A 19,289-nucleotide genomic window follows, 5' to 3' on the forward strand; every position below is an offset into this window, starting at 1 on the left:
GCACGCTCCCAGCTCTTTCCAGAGCCTCTTGCACAGTACTGGTGTTTTCAGCATGGTTTAACTTATTGTTGGTGCTGTTGCTATGATGAAAGGGCTGCGGGAGGCTCCAGTGATGGCAGAGGCTGTGCTTTGCTAATCACAGCATACAACAAGAGGCTGCCTTGTCCCAGAGACCTAGCAGGTCAGTTGGCTCATTTTGAGCTGTATGTAGGTGGACCTGACCTTCCACATCCCAAGCTAGAGGGACTTGGGAGCCAAGTTCTCCACTTGGTGTGTTGTGATCTGTTTGCTTCATAATCCCTTTGTGTGCCTGTTTTCATCCATAGAGAGAAGAGAGCTTGTGGTGGTTTGCAGCATCCCCCCGCACCAATAAAGGGAAGGGGATGTAACCAGGGACCAGGGGTGAGAGCCTCCTCCAAGAGGATGAGCCACTGTGCCAAGAGCACCACGCAAAAGCAGCTATTGCAAAATAAAATATAGAATTTCACCATATGAAGCACTGGCCTGGAATAGAACAAAATTTTCAGTTTGTTTTTGAACCGTTGCTGCTTTGTGCCATGTGAAGTCAATTCAAGACAGGCTCCTTTCCAGTTAAATCTGACACCAGGAAATGTTCTTTTTCTCCCCATTTACTTTCCGCTGTCCTGGCCCCGCTGCAGGGCAGCTCTGTGCACAGCTCTGTGCCAAGCAGCCTGTCCAGCTGCTCCCCAGCCCGTGCCTCCCACAGCAGCATGGCTGCTGGCCGGCTTCCTCTCTGCTTTCCTTCCAGTCCACAAGCCAGAGCTTCTTAACAGCTCATTTATTTATGCTCTATACCTGAAGCTGGTCACGCTGTCCCCTTTCCTTACACAACATCTCTCAGCTCCCGGAGCCAAGTGATGCTTCAGGATGTCTTTAGCTTTCAGCAACAGCACTAAAATATCTCCAATCCTGTGTCCTTCCTGGTGATGGAGACCTTTCTTAATGATCACAGCAAGTACTTTCCTGTGAAGAGCTTGCAGACCCTTCTCTGGGATGAGAGCAAGAAGGAAAGGCTCAGAAATGAAGACAGGATTTCCAGAGAGTGATTGGTGTTAGTTTCTTCCTGCTTAAAAAAACAAACCTGCCCACATTCTTCTCACGTTCTGTGCACAGGCAGCAGAAGTCATACTGATGATGCTTTGCTGGTGGTTAGGTGAGGATTGTGTCCTGCCAGAGCCAAGCTAACGGGTTTCCTTTCTCAGCATGTGCCACCCAACCTGGCCTGCAGCACCCTTTGTATGGTCAGGAATACAGCACACCAATGTGCTGAACCTCTCCAGGCTCTCCTGTTCTTCCCATATTAATGACTAATGAGCTGTTGCTGGTGAGAGCAGGCAGGCAGGCTGCTGGGCTATGGTCTTGTTCCTCTCCAGCACCCACCAGCCCTATGCTGGCACCCATGGCACCATGTCACTGTGGTCACAGCACGCATGGTTGAGCGTTGGCATGTGCATCGTCTCGCTTCATCCCGCTCTGCTTTGAGCACAATAAGGGGATACTGCCTTTTCAATTTCATCTCACATTTGAAATGTACATTTTTATATTAAGTCTTTACTACAGGGAATCAATTTTAATTATAGCGAGCTGGAGAATGATAGAATAAAGTTGAGTAAGGGAGACCTATGTGAAGAAGTCATAGAAACCATATCATAGGAGTGAAAAGATGCTCCTAGGACACTGAGTATTGTTCCCATGAAACAACATATCCTAATGCAAAGAAAATAATTGTAATTAAAGCTGTTAATCTTCTGGTTTTAATGAGGGGAAAGGAACTGACTATCTCAGGGGCAAGATCTTGAAGTTTGTACAGTTTGTCCAGGGAGGTAGTAGAAACCCCATGCCTGGAAATGCTTAGTTTTTCATGGTGCAAAATTTTTACAGAACCTGTTGTCATGGCCTGGGGACATGAGTAGTGAGTAGACAGGCTACCTGTGCCCTTTAAATCCTTGGCTTTTATGACCAGGAGAAGCCATCCACTGGCAGTTCCTGCTTGCAGGGGACAGGGCATGAGTGAGGTTGGGTGTAAGTCAGCTCCCCAACCTGATCTTTGCACTCTGACTCTGTGTGGTGTGAGCTGCTGGATGGCGGTTGCATGGGGTGATCTGAGAGGTCTAACTGATCATATTCCTCTTGATTAACTCTTCAACACTGTTATTTAAAGTCATCATGATGGCCTGGTTTATCTCACTTAGTAAAAGCCAAGACCATCCTCCTGCCATCCTCTAAGTGTTGGAAGGGATGTGTGTAGAGCAGGGAGAAGTGCAGCAACACAGGGGCTGGCTTTATTCCCCATTGCAGCACTTGTGTGCCTGTTATTGCCACTAGCCAAACACAGACTGTAGAGTTTGCCTCCCTTTGAAGCTTGTGACTGATATCCTGAAAATGAAAATTTGGCTAAGAAGTCCTAAACTGTATTAGAATATCTGTCTCCAATGCCGAATCCAGGGCTCTGGAGCTATTAATTATCCTTAGCATCTTGTTGCTTATTGAGCTGCTTCTAATCATACTGTGGAGTAAGATGGAAACAGCAAAGGAACCAGCAGCTTTGCTGAGCTGCCCTTCCACGGTAGCTGATTAATTAAAGTATTCACATGAAATGGTGCCATGGATGTTTTTTAAGGTAACTGCCAGAGGCGAGGCTGAGACTCTCCGACTGGACGCAAACCAGACGTCGGGGGGGGGGGGGGGGGGGGGGGGGTGTCTGTGTGGTTTAGATCTGATGAAAGGCAGGAAATGGGAAAATCTGGCAAATCTCCCTGGCTTGACTTAACGGAGCCTCTTGACTTTTGCTAGAGTGCATTTTTTGTACTGTAATGGCCAAGTGGAAATTTAGACTTGAATCTGGATCTTGGGCACTGGTATGCTTTGCTGGCTTGGATGCAATGGTGAAAAGGAGGGAAAGGTGTTTGAAAATTAAAGCCCCTGTTGTTTAACTGTTCCTGCCCTCTACATTTCCTTGCTTTACCTTATAGCAGAGAAACGTTCAGTGGCAACAGTAACTTGTCCTTTACCTTTTGTGTGGTAGCTCATTATTTCTGAGATGTCTCCCTTCTGCTGCCTTCTCCTTCCTAAGAAGTCAGTGGTGTTTCATTAGCACAAACTAATTCAGAATCCTATGTTACCATAAAATGTAGTTACTAGAAAATAGATACCGTTGACCCATATTGTGTAAGAGCATTGCATGTGCAGAAACAGAAACTGATCTGTCCACATTCCCTTTAACCTTCTTTTATGAGGCTGGGAGATGTTTTCAGCCAGATTAGTCCTTCACTATAACCTCTGATGAAGCAGTGTGATAACCCAGCAGCCCTGCAGATAAATGCTCAGGTTCAAGCCCATGAAGAAAATCTTCCAAGGACTGTCAGCTGCAGGAGCAAACTCTTAAAATAAATGCTAAGAATTTATATTTGCAGTGAATTAAGCTAATAGTTGTTAAATTGAAACCTGTGGGCTGTTCTTTCAGTTCTTATGCTTTCCTCTCCCCATCTAACTCTCTGGCAGTGAGCTGAGCCATGGTATGTGCCACAGAGCCAGGCAGTTAAGATGCTGCTGTAGTGTGACTGGGTGTTTTGTTTTTTTTTTTTGTAGCCTCCCTTAATTTAGTTTAGCTTTTTATGCTCAGACTATAATCAATTTTTATGCCACTCTAATAAGCAGATTTATGCTATCAGCATGCTAAAGGGACTTGTCATTCACAGCTTCCCAGTCAATCCACCATTTTCTGTATTAGCCAAATGCTCAGCTGTCTTAAATTCGATAACTGCTCAGCAATTACTGGCTGGCATGCTGATCCACACCGGGCAGGCACATGGCCCTTGCCTGGGCTGGCCCCTGGAAATGCTCCTGACAGTGCAGTAAAGGGACAAGCAATTACACCTCCCCAAACACTGGGCAGTCTGACTCAGCTTGATTGCCAAGTGTTGTTACAGCAAATATGGACTTTTTATTTCCTCTTGTGAAAGAGATAAATCCTGCGTTAGAAAATGCTTGAGTGTAAAAATGGGTTGAGTTTAGTATCTGCAGGCCAGAGACTGGCTGGAACACTTTGTTTACTTCTATAAAGCGTAACTCACCAGGGCATCTCCTCTTTTCCTCTCTCCTCGCTTTGCAGGAAGATTTGCCTTCACTGTAAGTGTTCCCAGGAAGAGCACATTGTAACAGTTATGCCTCTGGAGATGGAGAAGACCGTCACAAAGCTCATGTTTGACTTCCAGAGGAATTCGACTTCTGACGACGACTCGGGCTGTGCCTTAGAAGAATACGCATGGGTACCCCCGGGCCTGAAGCCTGAGCAGGTAATGATGACACCACCCACTTACCAGAAATAAATTGGTTCAATATGCTCTTTGCAAATTGTTGCCCTGCTTTTGCTTCTATGGCTGCGAGCACTTGTTGCCTGTGGCTCTTTCTGGGTGTGTTATGGAGACTTGCAGGGACAGGTCTGTTCTGAATGCATGAATGAAACAAAAGAGAGATGCTATCCTTGTAGGGCTTGTGGTTTTCTGCATCTCTAGATGTCACTGGTAATTGAGCAGGGGGCGGGGAACAAAATACCTCTAGGATAGGGTTTGTTGTGGTTGTGCAAAGGAAGAGATACAGATGTGCCTACTACTATTTCATGGGGTAAAAAACTGATGGGACTCCACTGTTCCTTGGGGACTTGGTGTTCGTGTTCTGCCGTTGTGGACTGATCTGCAGTAAGTCCCAGGCAAGCAGACAAAGCTGGTTGGTGAGTCTGAAAAACATTCTGTGAGGTTGGGTTCTTCAAGGAAGATGTTTGTGTGCCTTACTGGAGGGAATTGATCAAATGAAGTTCAAGTCTCTTGGTACAGGAATTGAGCGGAACAGATTAGACCTCAGCGTGCTGTCTGTGCGGAGTGCGCGCTGATTTCTGCTCCTTGCAGCTTACATGATACGTTTGCTTTTTATGCTGAGCTACATATTCAACTCAGAACTTAATTTGCAGAGGAGATTGCAAAATGAGCTTAGCTTTGATAATTGCTATGGCAATCATTTTAAACTGTGTAAGGAGGCTGGAGAGGGTGGAAAGCTTTCATTCTTATTGTTGTGTTTGCTGTCCTTAAATACTATGTTTTCCTGAGCATTTATTCAGAGGGGCTTAGGCATTTCCTGAAATATTTTGGCACCACTTGTAGGCTGTAAATATTATCTGTCTGATTAGAGAAAAAACAGTTGTTTGGTGCTGCCTTCTTGTCTTTACAAGCCTTGCTCAGTGCTTGCTTGAAACTGCATTCTACCATGTGTTTCATTTGGTGCCATCCAACCATGCAAATCAGGCAGCAGCCTTGTGTTCTATCGTCTTTCTTATGTCAGAGGCTCCCTTTGTGCTTCATGGGAAGTACAAGACACATAGAACAGACAGATGCAGATGGTCCTGAAGTAGCTCTGCTGGTCCTTCATGCTGTGGAGACATGAACCAGTGGGGTTTCAGAAGTCCCATTGGAGGACCATGCCCAAACTGATGCCACCTGCTCTCAGCACTACCTTCTGTCCAGGCATGTCAGTGGCTTCTGGAGCCCAAGCTGGCCCATGTTCTTTGGGTGTAAACACAGATACTTAGTGACAGGTGGCACCTGACCAGGTAGACATGGTCTCTGATGAGTACAGCATGACATGGGCAGCAACTGAAACCTAGTTCCAGCACTGTAGTGACAGACTCCAAAGACCTGGATGTTTCTTTGATACCTCAGGTGGTTTTTAAGAAGTAGTGTGCCATCAGGGAATTTGGAATGCTTAGGAGGAAATAAAAGTCCATTAGCTCAAGCAGTAGGTACTAATGTTTCTCGAGTTACCCACATTAATATATTTTTAGGTTCTTCAAGCATCTGTTTCTTGCAGAGGTCACGGTGCTCCGTGATATGAACACCTGATTTCTAATTCCACACCTCTCTCTGCTTTACTGGGCCTTTTAGCAGATTTGCCACTTCAGACCTGTCTCTAATCACCATGGAGATGAAGAGCAGCCACAAGCAGAGCCAGAGGCAGACACTGAAATCCTTCCAGCATAGCTCATCTGCCAGCCCTTTTGGGGCCTTTCATGCATCAGATGAGCCACTATGGACACAAAAGCAAGGTGTGATTTCTCTGAGCTGTGATGATTTCTCTGAGCTGTGAAAAAGCCACAGTGCAGGGCTGGGGCTTATTCCTGGCTCAAAAGCAACACCCTGACTTTCTCCAGGACCTACCCCCATACCTTGGATGTCATGGGGCTGGGAGGTTCCTCAGGCTGCAGGAGAGTGCAATTTACCTCCCAGGAGGGTAGGAGGAACCTCTGCAGCTACTTGCTGCAGCTGTGCAGGGCTGCAGACAGACTTATGGCTTTCCAGTCGATGAGTCAGGTGTGCACACATGACATGAAGCCTCTGGAAGGCTGATATCTGCTGTGGAGCAGCTGGTGGGCTGGGGACACTCCTGGCAGGCTGGGCCAAAAACACAAATTTGCAGGCAGGGAATTTTTCTCAGCCTTCCATTGTTGTATTTCTTTGACATGAAACAGATGAAATGAAACAACTTTTTGTGCAATATTCCTACTTTATTAAAATCTCTCTGCAGCATACGAGCTAGGGAGGTAAGTGGTCCCCTGAAAGACTAATGCTGTTTTCTTATTATACTTGGATGACAGCCTTCCTACCTCGCTGTTCTTGAGAGACAGTGTTCACGTCTCACTCAGCACAGCAATTTACAGGATTTCTGGGGGAGAGGTTGGCCAGCAAACATGACATCAGTTTTTGGCAGTTTCCAAAGGTCACTTCAGAATTTGGAAAGTCCCTTCAATCCACAGCTTAAATTATTATGTATGAGCTAAAGGGGAATTGATTTGAGCCTACAAGGTGTCGCTGGATTCCTGGCCACTAATTCAGGTATCAGCTGGTCAATGCTACATGTCAACTACGTGACAATCATGATGGTTACTTCATGCCCACTTCTGCTCAAGGTCTGTGGAAAATTTTAAAGGCATAGCCTCAAACTACCACAATGAGAAACAAGGCATTGGTCCAGTGTTTACAAACAATGATCCAGACCTTGCATTGAATGTTATGACTTATATTATGGCTTATCAGTGTGCAGGATTACAAAGTGCTTTACACAACAGCCATAAATATCTCTAAATTAAAATGTAAGGATGAAGAGAGCAGTATAAAAATGGAAAACTGGCTAAAAAATTAGTCATGTTTCTGCTCGAGAAAGAGGGATATCAACTGAAAGGAGACTGGAGACATTGTTGAGGAGCCTGGAAGAGCTTGATTTATTCAGCCTAGCACATTGAAGGGCTACGATCACTCCCTATGCATTAAAGGAGGAAGAGCAGTTATTCAAGCTCCAACTTTGGCACAAAAACATAGATATAAACTGTCTCCAAATCCATTCAGGCAGGAAATTGGAAGAGGTTTCAAACCATCAGAGGTGTAAGGCTCCGCGGCACCCTGCCAACAGGGAGAGTGACAGTTAAAAACCCAGGGCTGAGCTCCATAAATTAGAATGTAATTAGAAAATGTGGTTTCTTGCAATAGCAGTCAGCTACACAGGATGGCCAAGGGGCTCCTGTGGATTCTAATCCCACTTGGATTGGGCCTCAAGCAAAAGTTGTTTTATGGCTGAAGAAGGACTTCTCTTCTGGAGGACATGGATGGGAATGGGAGAGGTGGCTGTACAGGAGGCGAGGCAGAAGCTCAGGATGTGGGCTTTGAGAAACACTCCTTTTTCCTGCCTGCTTTTTAATGGCTGGATAAAGAAATGAGCGTGAGAGCCTTGAAATGGGCAGACACCAACAGAAACGTGTCCTCAGCAAAGCAAAATCCTGGCTGCAGAGAAGGGGAAAGGCAGTTTCAGGAGCCAGTTTGTCTGCTGAGGCTGGCAGTCCAACAGACTGACATAAATTGGAGGGCAGATGCTTAAAAATAAGTACTTTTGTGATGTGTTTTTCACATTTTTAAGCAAGACATGTGTAAATACTTGTGAATGCACAGCCTTGAATTCCTTGGGCCTGTGGTTTGTAGAAATCCAAAGGGGTTATAACGTGTGAGCTTGAATTTCTGAATACAAGGGATTTTTGAGGATTTCCCACTTTATTGTGTCTCAATAATACGAGCAGCTGCTTATGGGCACAGATTTCCAATCAAACAAAAGAAGGAGCTCCACTTCAGCTGCAGAGTGGCTCCAGCACGCCAACATTCAAGACCCTTGTGTGTGCCCTAAGAACTCAATTCCCTCTTGCTGTCAGCACTCTGAGTTCCTTAAAAAGTTATGAGAATCTCAGCTGTAATTAGTAGCATGAAGGTTAAGGGGACCATTTTCCTCTAAGGCAGCACCTCCAAATCTTTGAGGTGGTGTGAAAGCTGTAGCTGTCACATGGAATTTATTCAGGGGCTAATGTATGTGTTGATTCCTCTTCTGGACGTTTTGCGAGACCTGTGGCAAGGGCTTGAGTTATAAAACCTCCAAAATTCATCAGTTGCTATTCAGGTCACAAGATGAGGAAAGAAGAGTAGACATGAACATGCATTTACACCTTACCTAAAGATACCCTCATGCACCACCTCAGTGTGGTAGCCCAGGACATCATCCGGGGCATGTGGCCTCGCTTGTGCCGATGTGTCCCAGTCAAGTGCATTTTACCTTCTCATCTTTTTTTGCCCCCCCCTAAGTTCAACAAACTGTTTCACACCTGAAGAGACTAAAGTCTTGCATGCAGCAAGGAAGGAGCAAGACAAACCAAAGCAACCCTGTTGGGAGCAGGTAAGCTAATTTATGGCCAGGGAGGGGAAGAACAAAGGTCCCATGAAGAGCTCTGCCTTCCTTGGTAGATCCTGATCCTGAGAGGCAAACACTGTGGATGGGGGAAACTAAGTGTGCTCAAGAGGATCTCTAACTCGTGTCTATGGGTGCTAGAAGCTGCAGCTGCCTCTTGCTCTGCTCCTTTGCTCCCACGCCTGCTGTAGTATTTTACCCAAAACCTGTGCTTCAGCACATTTTTAAAAGCTTTCCAGTTTCACTTGGAGGTAGCAGTAAGTCCATCACCTCCCCAGTGAACTCTGTTGGTATCTCAATAGCCTAGCAGTTAGTGGCTTTTATTTCAAGGCTGAAGCTATCTAAATCCAGCCTTCAGGCATCAGACCGTGCCGAATGCTTACCAGCTGGACAACGCAGCAATTCTGCACACAAAATGCTTTTTCTGTATGTGATGCCAGTGCTGGATGGCTTGGGGGAAGCTGGGGCACATGAGGAGATCCTGGAGCTATTCCTTTTGCCCTGGAGCAGAATAGATGGAGGAGTTGTGTGTGCATCCCATGCTGCAAAACCATGTGTCTGGGCTTTTGCAAGCAAAACCCTTCACCTGACATGGTTTGCTCAGTTCTTAAATGTGAACAATCTCTGTGGTTATTAAATTTGAACGAGCTGTGTGGTGGTCAGCAGAGATAAGAGGCAGGGGAAGAGCAGTGACTAAGAAACAAGACCAAAAAAGCCTGGACTACACAACATAAACTTGTCCTTGAGCTTTATTCCAGCATACAATTACACTCTTCCTTACTGCAGCCTTGTTCTAATGTGCAACCCTGTGGCTTAGAAATACATAAGCGTTTTAAGTGGCATACCCAGGGGATTATCAGTTATGATCAATGATCATTATAATTGATGCCCCTCCAGGGGACTCTGGGTGCTGCGAGAGCTGCTGTGCCTGTCAGTATCTCACAGCATAAAGACCGCTCTCAGATGCTTTTGAAAAGCCTGTGTCTGTTTCCTTTTAATCCAAATTTTATTTCTGCTTAAGAAAGAATAATCATGGCATGTGCTTTCAGAAGTCTGAAACTGGTGGATGCACAGCCTTCATTCAAATGTTCTTCTTTGATGCCAGCAGGAAGCAATGTTTCCATGGGATCTCTTACAGACCAAGAACTGCTCCAAAGGCTTGGCAGGAATGGATGTTGCTTTCAACTGGTGAGCAGCAATGCTTGAACCCCTCAGCTGCCATTAGCTGTAGGAGAGAAGCACGTGGAGAGCCACAGAGCATGCCAGAACAAATAGCACTTAGGAAAATCATTTTTCCTTTGTCCCTGCAACTTGGGAGCAAGTATCCAAGAGCAAGCCGGCATTGTGGGGTGCCAGACCATCCGACGCTGGGAACTGAGTCCATCACATTGCCAGCAATCAGACATACTTACAAATCTGGGGGTGACAATAGTCTTCTCCCAGCTAGGGCTGCAGGGTCTCTGGGGGAACTCTGGTTCCCTCCTGGAATGTGTGCCTGGCTGCATCCCCACACTCAGCAGACTTGACCAGCAGTTCTCACTCTCCTCTCCATTTTCGAGCATCTGGCCTTGCTGCAAGGATTGTTTTGCTTCAAGAAATAAATAAGTGCTTTGTATCCTAATGGCCAGTAGAAAGCAGGATGTGCCAGACTCAGGCCAAAGCACACTGAACCCATTTTCCAGTTTCACATGTGTGTGAGCCTACGTGGACGAGCACTCGCAGCGTTCTGCAGACACATCGAGAGGGTTATTTGCCTGTGGCTTGTTTGGATTGGTTTTTTTAGCTCCCCTTTGTTTTTCCAAGGGAGGCCAACAGGGATGAAACAGTGAAGACACCAGGTTTGTTTCTCTGTCAGTTTTAAGTGCTCAGTGTAAAGGATTATTTAATTCCTGACATGACATTAAAAATCCAGCTCTGGGGAGGAGCAGGTGAGCTACAGGAGCAGCCCTACTCACCTGGTCTTGTCAGAGCTGGTCACCTTCCTCCCACTGCAGCCAAAGCTCATGGAAACTCATACACAGCGAGCAGGAGGTCAGGGTCACAAGCGAGCGTCCACACACACATGCACCAATAGCCACTTTTCACATCATTGTGCTGGCAGCTCCCCATGCCCACATTGTACATCCCTGGGTGTCACAAGGTGGGCTGCTAGGGCTGCTAGGAAAATGGGCAGAGGAAGTGCTGGAGAATGTCAGCGTGCTTGGATTTTCAGCGCAATTCCCTGTGTGCAACAATTTATTGTGCTGTGCCTGAGTGACAGCTGACCCACTGAGGTCCCCTTTTTGGGGACATCCATATTCAGGCACATGGCTGCCCACAGGCCAGCATGTACTGCTCTCTCAGGGCTCTTTGAGAAAGTCTTGGAACTGCTTTTGCAGTTTGTTTGCTTTCATGGAAGCCAGGGATTGCCCAGCTGGATCTGCTGGAGTTGTTACGGCTGAGCAAGTCGGCACCCATCAGCTGAGCCACGTCAGGACACCATGTGCTCCTTTGTAGTCCATCCCAGCTGTACAGTCATCCCTAACAGCCTGGTTTGGTGGGTGCTTTCACTTAGGGGTGTTGTACTCAGGATGAGTACAACCGAATGTTGCTTCCCAACAGCCATTCCTGACATAAGAGAGATGGTGTTTCCCTCCCAACCTCCTTTAATTCATTGATCAAAGAGATCATCAATGATTGCAAGCTTTTTCTTCTAGGACAAGTTGTAAGACTGCAGCTTCTCCCAGCAGTCCCAGGGGTGGCCAAAGACAAATGTGCTCGTGTGGACTTTGTCTTTGGTCACCCCAGGACTGCTGGGAGAAGCTGCAGCCCTGCCTTTATTTAGTGGGGCTGGATAGGTTTGTAAACTGTCAAAGTTAAACTGGAAACACACCCCAAGCCTAGGAAGACTGCAGAACACAAAGGCATTTGTAAACTAATGTAATTACTTTCCTCAGTGCCTTTGAATAAAGTTGGCTCCACTTTAAAGGCTTTTTCCTACCCTTGTTTTACAATTATGTTCTTTCCTTTCTTCTGGTTTCTTTCTTTTTTTAATTTCTATCTTCCCCCTCCCTCTACCCTCCCCTTTTAGCTCCAAGCAGCTGTTAATTTCTAAAATGTGTATCAGTTTTTGTCAGCAAACCTTGGCATTAGGACGTTTTCATTTTGAAGGTGAGAATAGCACCCTGGGAAGATGGCTATCTGCTGCTCTGGTTTCTTACAGCACAGAGCTTGTCCGAGCACCTGGGAGACCTCCCCAGGGCAGGACAGGGCTTGCCCAACTGGTCAACATGCCACACCACCCAGCACCCACAGCCAGCCTGGCTTCCAGCATGCTGGTCAGTCTCATCCCCATGGCATGGGGGCCTCATGACATTGTCTGAAGCCTGACTTTAATTCAGCCTGACCTTTTCCAGATTCCTTTGGGGTTTCTCCCATTCAGATGCGAACAGAGGGCATAGTGAAGAGAGGCAAGTGGGGAAACCAAGGATGAAACCTATTCCAGCCCCACGTGTCTCCTGTGTGCTAATGATCCTTGTTAGGGTAGTCACAGCCAGAGTAGCTCTGTTGTGAGGGGACAGAGCAGTAGCTGCTCCTTTGTTCCATGGCAGAAGTATTTAATAATAAAGCAGTTAAAGATACGACAGAGTTTAAAAGGGAAATGTTATCTGCCCTGGGTCATTGCTCTATGCTGTTTTCCTTATCTGGATGCAGCTCATGTTGCAGAGCCTGTAAGCTCAGTGAGGAGCCATCTGCCAGTGCTTGGTGGGGTCTGAATCAGGCCGTTCGGCCACAGTGTCCCTCCTTGGACAGAGGAGGAGTTATTTTAACAGAAAACAGTGACCTTTTGTACAAAAGCAAAGTGCAGACTGAGCAGTTTTAGTTCTCCAGCAAGTTAATGTTTTCTGGAGGTCTTTTCCCTGAACAGCCAGATTGAGCTGAGACTCCTCCCTTTCCTTCTTTATTTTTCTGTATTCTTGAGCATCACAACCAGGCTGTACCAGCTTAGCTGCCACCACACACCCACAGGGTTAAAAATGCTGCTAGCTGAGCACAGAGGCAGGGTTTGCTGGCAGCTTGTGACTCTGGACCTCCCTGGTTTGGCCATCCTATCCAGGGAGCTGGGTGCACATGAGTGATGGCCAAGACAGTGTATTTGGTTAATCTCAGCTCGGGCAAGGTGTATCCAGTGCTTCGTCTGTGCTCGGCTGAACCTCTTGGGATAGGAGTGATGCCCCATGTAAAAGGATCTGCACATCCCCCTTGTTCAGATTTGTCACCAGGAAGGTTGGTGGATGTAAAGACAGTGCTGGAGGAAGCTATCAACAGGCACAAGGAAAGGATTTTCTCCCCATGAGACGTCCTACTGGGCAAGGACTGGCAGCTGCCTCTGCTCCATCCCCTCCATGAGCACCCCTGCAGAAGGTCCCTTTGGCTGATGTGGATCCAAAGCAAACCCTTTTGAGTTATTTCAGGCAACAGACCACAGGTTGGAGCCTGTTATATTTATTTGGTTTTGCTTTTCAAACTAAATTGCCCATCCCTGCAGAGCTATGTTGCTGGTGTGATGGGAACCAGTTCCTGCAGACCTGCTGAGCCTAAATGGAAAACTTCCTAGTGGAAGCTGGAGTGGAACTGGGCACGTACATCCATCCCACTGCATCAGGCTCTGGGAAGGCAGTGCCCAGGCTGCTGATGGAAGAATTCCCATCTCAGCTTTTCACCCAAGGTGCACATCTCACAGCTCATTCGTTTAAGAACCAGAGCAGACTGATGAAATTTGGCAACTCTTAAAACAACAACAACAACAAAAAGTAAAAAAAAAAAGGCATTTCTGGTCTCAGCCAGCTTCAAGGACTCAGTGGGCAAAAAGACATCATCACAAGAAATAAAAATTCAAACTAATGACCTGGAGTACAGGGGAAAGCCAGCAGCCTGTGTGCACGTGGGGAATTTGGCAAGAGAAGTCAGCAGGCATCTGTAGCCTGCCAGCCTGGTGAAAGGTATGGAAGCCAGGGCATCACTGGGAGATTTCCAGCTGCAGGCTCTGCTGAGGGCTAGCTCTGTGAACTCAGGGAGCTCATTTAACATCGTTATGCTGCAAACAGTCCTTTCCAGTGCATGTATTTCCTACCTTGTGTAGCATGTCATAAGAATTTAAGTGTTTTTAATGTGCTTTGATGTCCCTGGATGAAGGATGCTCTATAAATGCAAAGTAAGTATCCTATGTAAGTAGTTTGTTTTCTTTTTAACATAACAAAATGCTTAGCAGCCTTTCTTTTTTTGACAGTTTCCATAGCTGGTGGGTCTGTTTCTGCTGTGCCTTAGCAAAACAAATTCAGGGTTTTGCAGTGACATATGCTCATCATGTTCTTCAGCTTCATGACCTGAGCAATTCCTTTGTCATCAGCACTGCAGAGTTATAGGAAGAAATCTGCTAAAAATCTCCTTTTCCACAAAACGTGATGATGGGGAAGGGTGGATGTTAGGATTGGTTTGGAGGGGGGCCATAAAACGAGAGAAAAAGTGATTGCAGCTCTGCACTTCAGGTAGCTCTGAATGTGATCAGACAGTGAGCTGAATGCAGAGTAATTCTTCCTGAATAATGCCAGATTTGGAAATTTATTCTGGAACAAAAAATTATTTCTTCCTGTTGAAGGTAACTTCCTGTATGAGCAACCCCCAGCACCCCATGGGTGAGTTCCCCTGCCAGCCATCTGTGTGTGATCTGCCTCTGTGTCCTCATCCCTCCCTGTGACCCACAGTATTTTGTGATCCTGCAGATGCTGTGGGGTTTTGTGGGCAGGGTGGGCTTCTCTGGGGAAAGGCAGCCCAGATGGTGCTTTCTAGGCCAAAGCCCAAAATGTACAAGGGAAAAAAAATGATCAGAAGCCATTACAGAGCAAGTGTTACTCAGGGTAAGACCTATGAAAGCTACAGGCAGTGTGGCCACTCTGAAACTAATTGCTGCAGCGTCTGAGAGCTGAGGAGGCATCATAGGGGGTTGCTGCATGCGCTGAGTAAAGAGTTTGCATCTCTCTAGTCAAGCACAGAATTAAGGAGTTCTCCAGCCCTCTGCACCCACCTGACTATCCAGAGGCATCCAGGGACGCACAGACTCCTGATCCCAGCTGAGCTTTCCCATACCTTTACCTTTTCCTGGTTCTTCCCATACTGTTCAACCTCACCTTTGCCATTTCAGAGCTGATCCATGGCCAGTGAGCCCCGTCCTGATGCCTGGCCCAGCCCTTGAGTTCAGATCCTAGGTGTGGCAGTTGGAGGAGAGATGCTGGGGTTCAGGGTGTGCTTCCTCTGTGGGCTGCCACCAGGCTCCTGCCTTTTTAATAGCTGATTTTTAATTATACGCTCTGAGACGAAAGAGAAAAACTGAGCCTTCCAACAGATTTTATCTGCTGTTTATTTCCACAAATTCCTGCAGAAAAAAGCCCAGAGGGTTTTGATGGAGGTGGAGGCTGAGATAGCCAGCAACACAGAGGCTGCCGGGGTGCAGCCTTTTTAACCTTCCCTGCCAAGGCAGGTGCTGACACATCCCCGCAGCCGGCGAAACATGCTAACGCTATGGAGGCTGACCGAGCAAACGGTAACGAGCCCGCCGCCGCCTCCCCGGGGCTGCCAGCCCTCTTTCTCCACGGGGAAAGGACACTGAACCTGAAGTGGTGCCTGGTTGCACTGCCTGCCTCAAAATCATCAGGAAGACCCAGTGCCCACTGGCTGGGGGGCGGCTGCTGGCCAGGCACGGGGGAACGTGCTCAGCCAGAGAGCCCCACTGCAGCCCCTTCTCTCGCCCCATAGGTGCACCAGTACTACAGCTGCCTGCCCGAGGACAAGGTGCCCTATGTCAACAGTCCGGGAGAAAAATCTCGCATCAAACAGCTTTTGCACCAGCTGCCACCACACGACAATGAGGTCAGTAACCAAAACGTGTCTTCAGACATCTAGCAGGGGCTGCAGGTGGGAAGGGGATCCCTCCTGGAGCTGCTCTTGTAGGAAATGTGGTTGATACTTTCTCAGCCCTTTCTGTTGTTCACACCGATTTAGTTGGAGTTTGACTTTGCTGCTCTTTGAGTGCCATATTTGCTCCCTGCTTGGATTGTGTGGGAGGAGGGGAGGGAGTTGTTTGTTTCTAAAGCTAAAATTTTTTAAATCATCTTTCTTTGTTTCTCTCAAAATAAAATCACTTTCTCGGCCCTCCGAGGCCAAAGCTGCATTAAAAGTTGCATTAAAAAATGCTGCTGAGGTCAGCCAGAGCCAGATCCGAAGTGGCAAAATCCTTTTCCCAAGTGCTGCTTCCGACTCACCTTGGGAGTGGGAGTGTGTGCCGAGGAGGGGTTTCACCCAAGCTGAGCCTCACGAGTTGGGAGAGCCTGAAAAGCTGGCGGCTGAGTCAAGACCAGTCAGAGCAAATAAACCTCCTTCTTACATCTCAAGAAAGATGTGAGGCAGCAAAATGGGTCCGGGCTTTGACATCCTGTTCTCACCGGTGAGAACACTGGCTTCCGGTAGCCCACAAAATTTCCCTTTGTAAACAACAAAAAAGTGATTTTTTTTCTTCTGCTTTCTGAAGAATCCACCCTGGGAAATACATACAGGTAACTTGTTTGATCTAGATCAGATTTTAACGAGTTTGCCTTCCTGTGGCTGGGTGCCACGGGCACAGCATGGCGCTGCCAGAACCGGGGGAGCTCCAGGCACTCGGCAGGGGCTTCTTCCCATACACCCTTGGGCTGAGACCTGCCTGCCTGTCTTCCCTGGCAGCTGCTGAAAACCCACAGCCTCTGACAGTTAAGAACACAGGAATAGGTACACATGAATGCTGCTGCTGCAGGCTGGAGGCACGAGTGTGTATTTTTTGCAAATTGGCAGATTTTGCATCCGCTTTCCTCTCCTGCTTGCTTTTGCTCCTTTGAAAATCCAAGGTGTGCTGGTTGCTCATGTGAGTAATCCTGCTCAGCAATGTGAGCCTGCCCTCCAAAGAACAGGAGGCAAGCTTGGGCACTGGTGCTACACCACCTTGGCTCTTCAGCCATATTCTGCAGGGATATGCAGTCATCCAAGAGTTAAGCCTGTAGAGTGAAAACAGGCAGGGGAGCCTCAGAGTTTTACAAGCTTCAGGGAAATCTTCATCATTCACTGTTTGTATCCTTTTGTTTCACTTAGCACCTTCCAATGTGGAGGTTTTGCATATGTGCAAACTTGACTCTACACCAAAACAATAGTTGGAGTTCCTGAATAGCTGGAAATTCATCATTTACCCAGGGAAAAGGCTGCACTCATGAAATAAATGCCAATTAAACATTTTGGAGCTGCTGTAAGATCTCTGCCATAAGGAGAAAACAGGAAAACCACCATTCTGATTGTTGGGTCTGGGTGGTACCCAGAGGACCCAACTCATAAGACTTTCCTACAAACTTAGCACTCAAAGAGCAACCTTCCTCCTTCCCTTTCTTCTCAGATCTACCTCTTGAGATTTTGGATGAAGCCCAGACAGCTGTGTCACCAGCCACCCTATGCCCAGGACAGAGTTTGTTTGTGTAACCCCTGTGCAGAGGTTGGCAGAGCCTATGGACTGCAGCTCGCTGGCCAGGGAGTCAGGGACACATCTAGCACTGAGCATCGCGTTGTGTTTTTTAGGTCCGCTATTGCAACTCGTTGGATGAGGAGGAGAAGAGAGAGCTCAAACTCTTCAGCAACCAAAGGAAGAGGGAAAACTTAGGGAGAGGCAATGTCCGGCCATTCCCTGTAACCATGACAGGAGCCATCTGTGAGCAGGTGGGTAGCAGCTGATGAACTGGCATAAGCAGGGTGGCTTTCTAACCAACAAAGTTAAGTAAAGCTCACAGAAGCAGTGTCCACCCTGTGCCCTCTGCAAAGCTACAAGCTTTGGGGTCTGTCAGAGCATGTGCTGGCAGCACCCCACAATAGTTGATGTGGAGCGGTCGTGCTGGCTCTGGGCCTCATTCAGAGGGGAATTAGTTGATATTCCCCATAGAATGGGGATCAAAAGAGATGAAGAGAGACCAGAAAGGGGGCATGAATTAGCACCTTCTTCTGCCGTGGCTGTGAAAGCAGCTGGTTGGTGGTGGGCAGCAGCTGGCTTACCAGCCCCTGTTAAACGTTGGCTTTTCTGACAGTGCGGCGGCCAGATCAATGGAGGGGACATGGCTGTCTTCGCCTCACGAGCAGGGCACGGCGTCTGCTGGCACCCTCCCTGCTTCATCTGCAGCGTCTGCAATGAGCTGTTGGTCGACCTGATCTACTTCTACCAAGATGGGAAGATCTACTGTGGCAGGCACCATGCTGAGTGCCTCAAGCCCCGCTGCGCAGCATGCGACGAGGTAAGAGCCAGCTCACCCCTGCTTCTGCCCACTTGAAAAATATATCATGTCATGGATGCTACCCATGGGAATGGCATGAGAGGATTCCCCTTGCAAGTTGGAGAGTATTGCCCTTCCATCTGCGCTGACAGCAGTGGGTGTGTTGGCACGAGAAGCCTCCGCATGGAGGCATGCACATGAGGTATGGTGGTTTGGCTTTGCCAAGGGTTCATGGAGGCTTTTCCTGGGGTTACAGGTGAGTGTCTTGGGGATTCTTAGTCACAAGCTGCTTAGAACTGCTCTTCAAGAGGTCCTCGTATCCATGCTGGGAGCCATGAGGGAGGTTTTCTATGAAGGTTTCCAGTAAGATCACACCCTTATGCTGTGTGATTTTAGCCCAGCTCTGTGATGGTTCTCCCTTCAGCTCTGTTCTCCCCAGAAGTCATCTCTGGTAGGAGGAATGCTGTATTTCATTCCTGAGGATAGTGCCTGAGTACACACAAAGCTGAAACGGGCTTTAAGAGAGGTGATTAACAGACTGGAGGAAGCTGAACAAATGGAATACAAAACAAATATAGAAAACCATACACAGTCACCTCTGAGAGGTTTTTAAGTGTCAATTTCTGTTTAAGAGGCTGCTGAAGGAAATTGTTCTGGCTTTTAAAGTTCTGAAAACCATAGCATGGAAAACCATATGTACTATAAAATACTATGTTCATTTTTTCAAGCAGCATGTAATAGTAAATATCTAAGGCTATATGCTCTTCAAATATAAATAACATTGACGTATGTATCAAATTAAATTTGTAACATTACCAGTATAAAAGCAACTCCTAACCATTCCATTGCCCCTATTGTCTTGTGGCTTAGGCTGGATAATCTTTTTCGTGTACTTTTTATCCTTGCAAGTGAGTCTTTCATTCAACTCCTTCTTTAACACACACTTCTTCCCTTGAAACATCCAATGCTAATTGTGAGAAAGAGTAACTCAGAGGTAAAAGAAGCTGCAAGGGAAGAGCTTTTGATGTAACCTGTGCTAGGGTGGAGACCCAGGCTGATGCTTGCTCCTGCAGCTTGGCTTTGGGAGCGGAGATATGGGGATGGGGATGAGAAGCAGAGAAATCAAGAAAGCTAGATCTGCTAAAACCATTTCAGATGGCTGTTTCACCAACCCACTCTTAGTAG

The 19,289-nt window shown here is 47.2% G+C and overlaps 1 protein-coding gene across 1 annotated transcript in view; it reads left to right on the forward strand.

The window, feature by feature from the left end:
• PRICKLE2 (prickle planar cell polarity protein 2) overlaps positions 1-19,289 on the forward strand; it is a 106,722-nt gene that overhangs the window by 71,919 nt on the left and 15,514 nt on the right. The window contains exons 3-6 of the mRNA XM_054387431.1: positions 4,133-4,316; positions 15,583-15,696; positions 17,422-17,559; positions 17,922-18,125. Of these exons, the coding sequence (XP_054243406.1) occupies positions 4,133-4,316; positions 15,583-15,696; positions 17,422-17,559; positions 17,922-18,125 (640 nt within the window). The remainder of the gene's footprint in view (positions 1-4,132; positions 4,317-15,582; positions 15,697-17,421; positions 17,560-17,921; positions 18,126-19,289) is intronic.

Source organism: Indicator indicator, chromosome 15 (genome assembly GCF_027791375.1).
Source record: "Indicator indicator isolate 239-I01 chromosome 15, UM_Iind_1.1, whole genome shotgun sequence".
In the NCBI taxonomy this organism is placed as follows: domain Eukaryota; kingdom Metazoa; phylum Chordata; class Aves; order Piciformes; family Indicatoridae; genus Indicator; species Indicator indicator.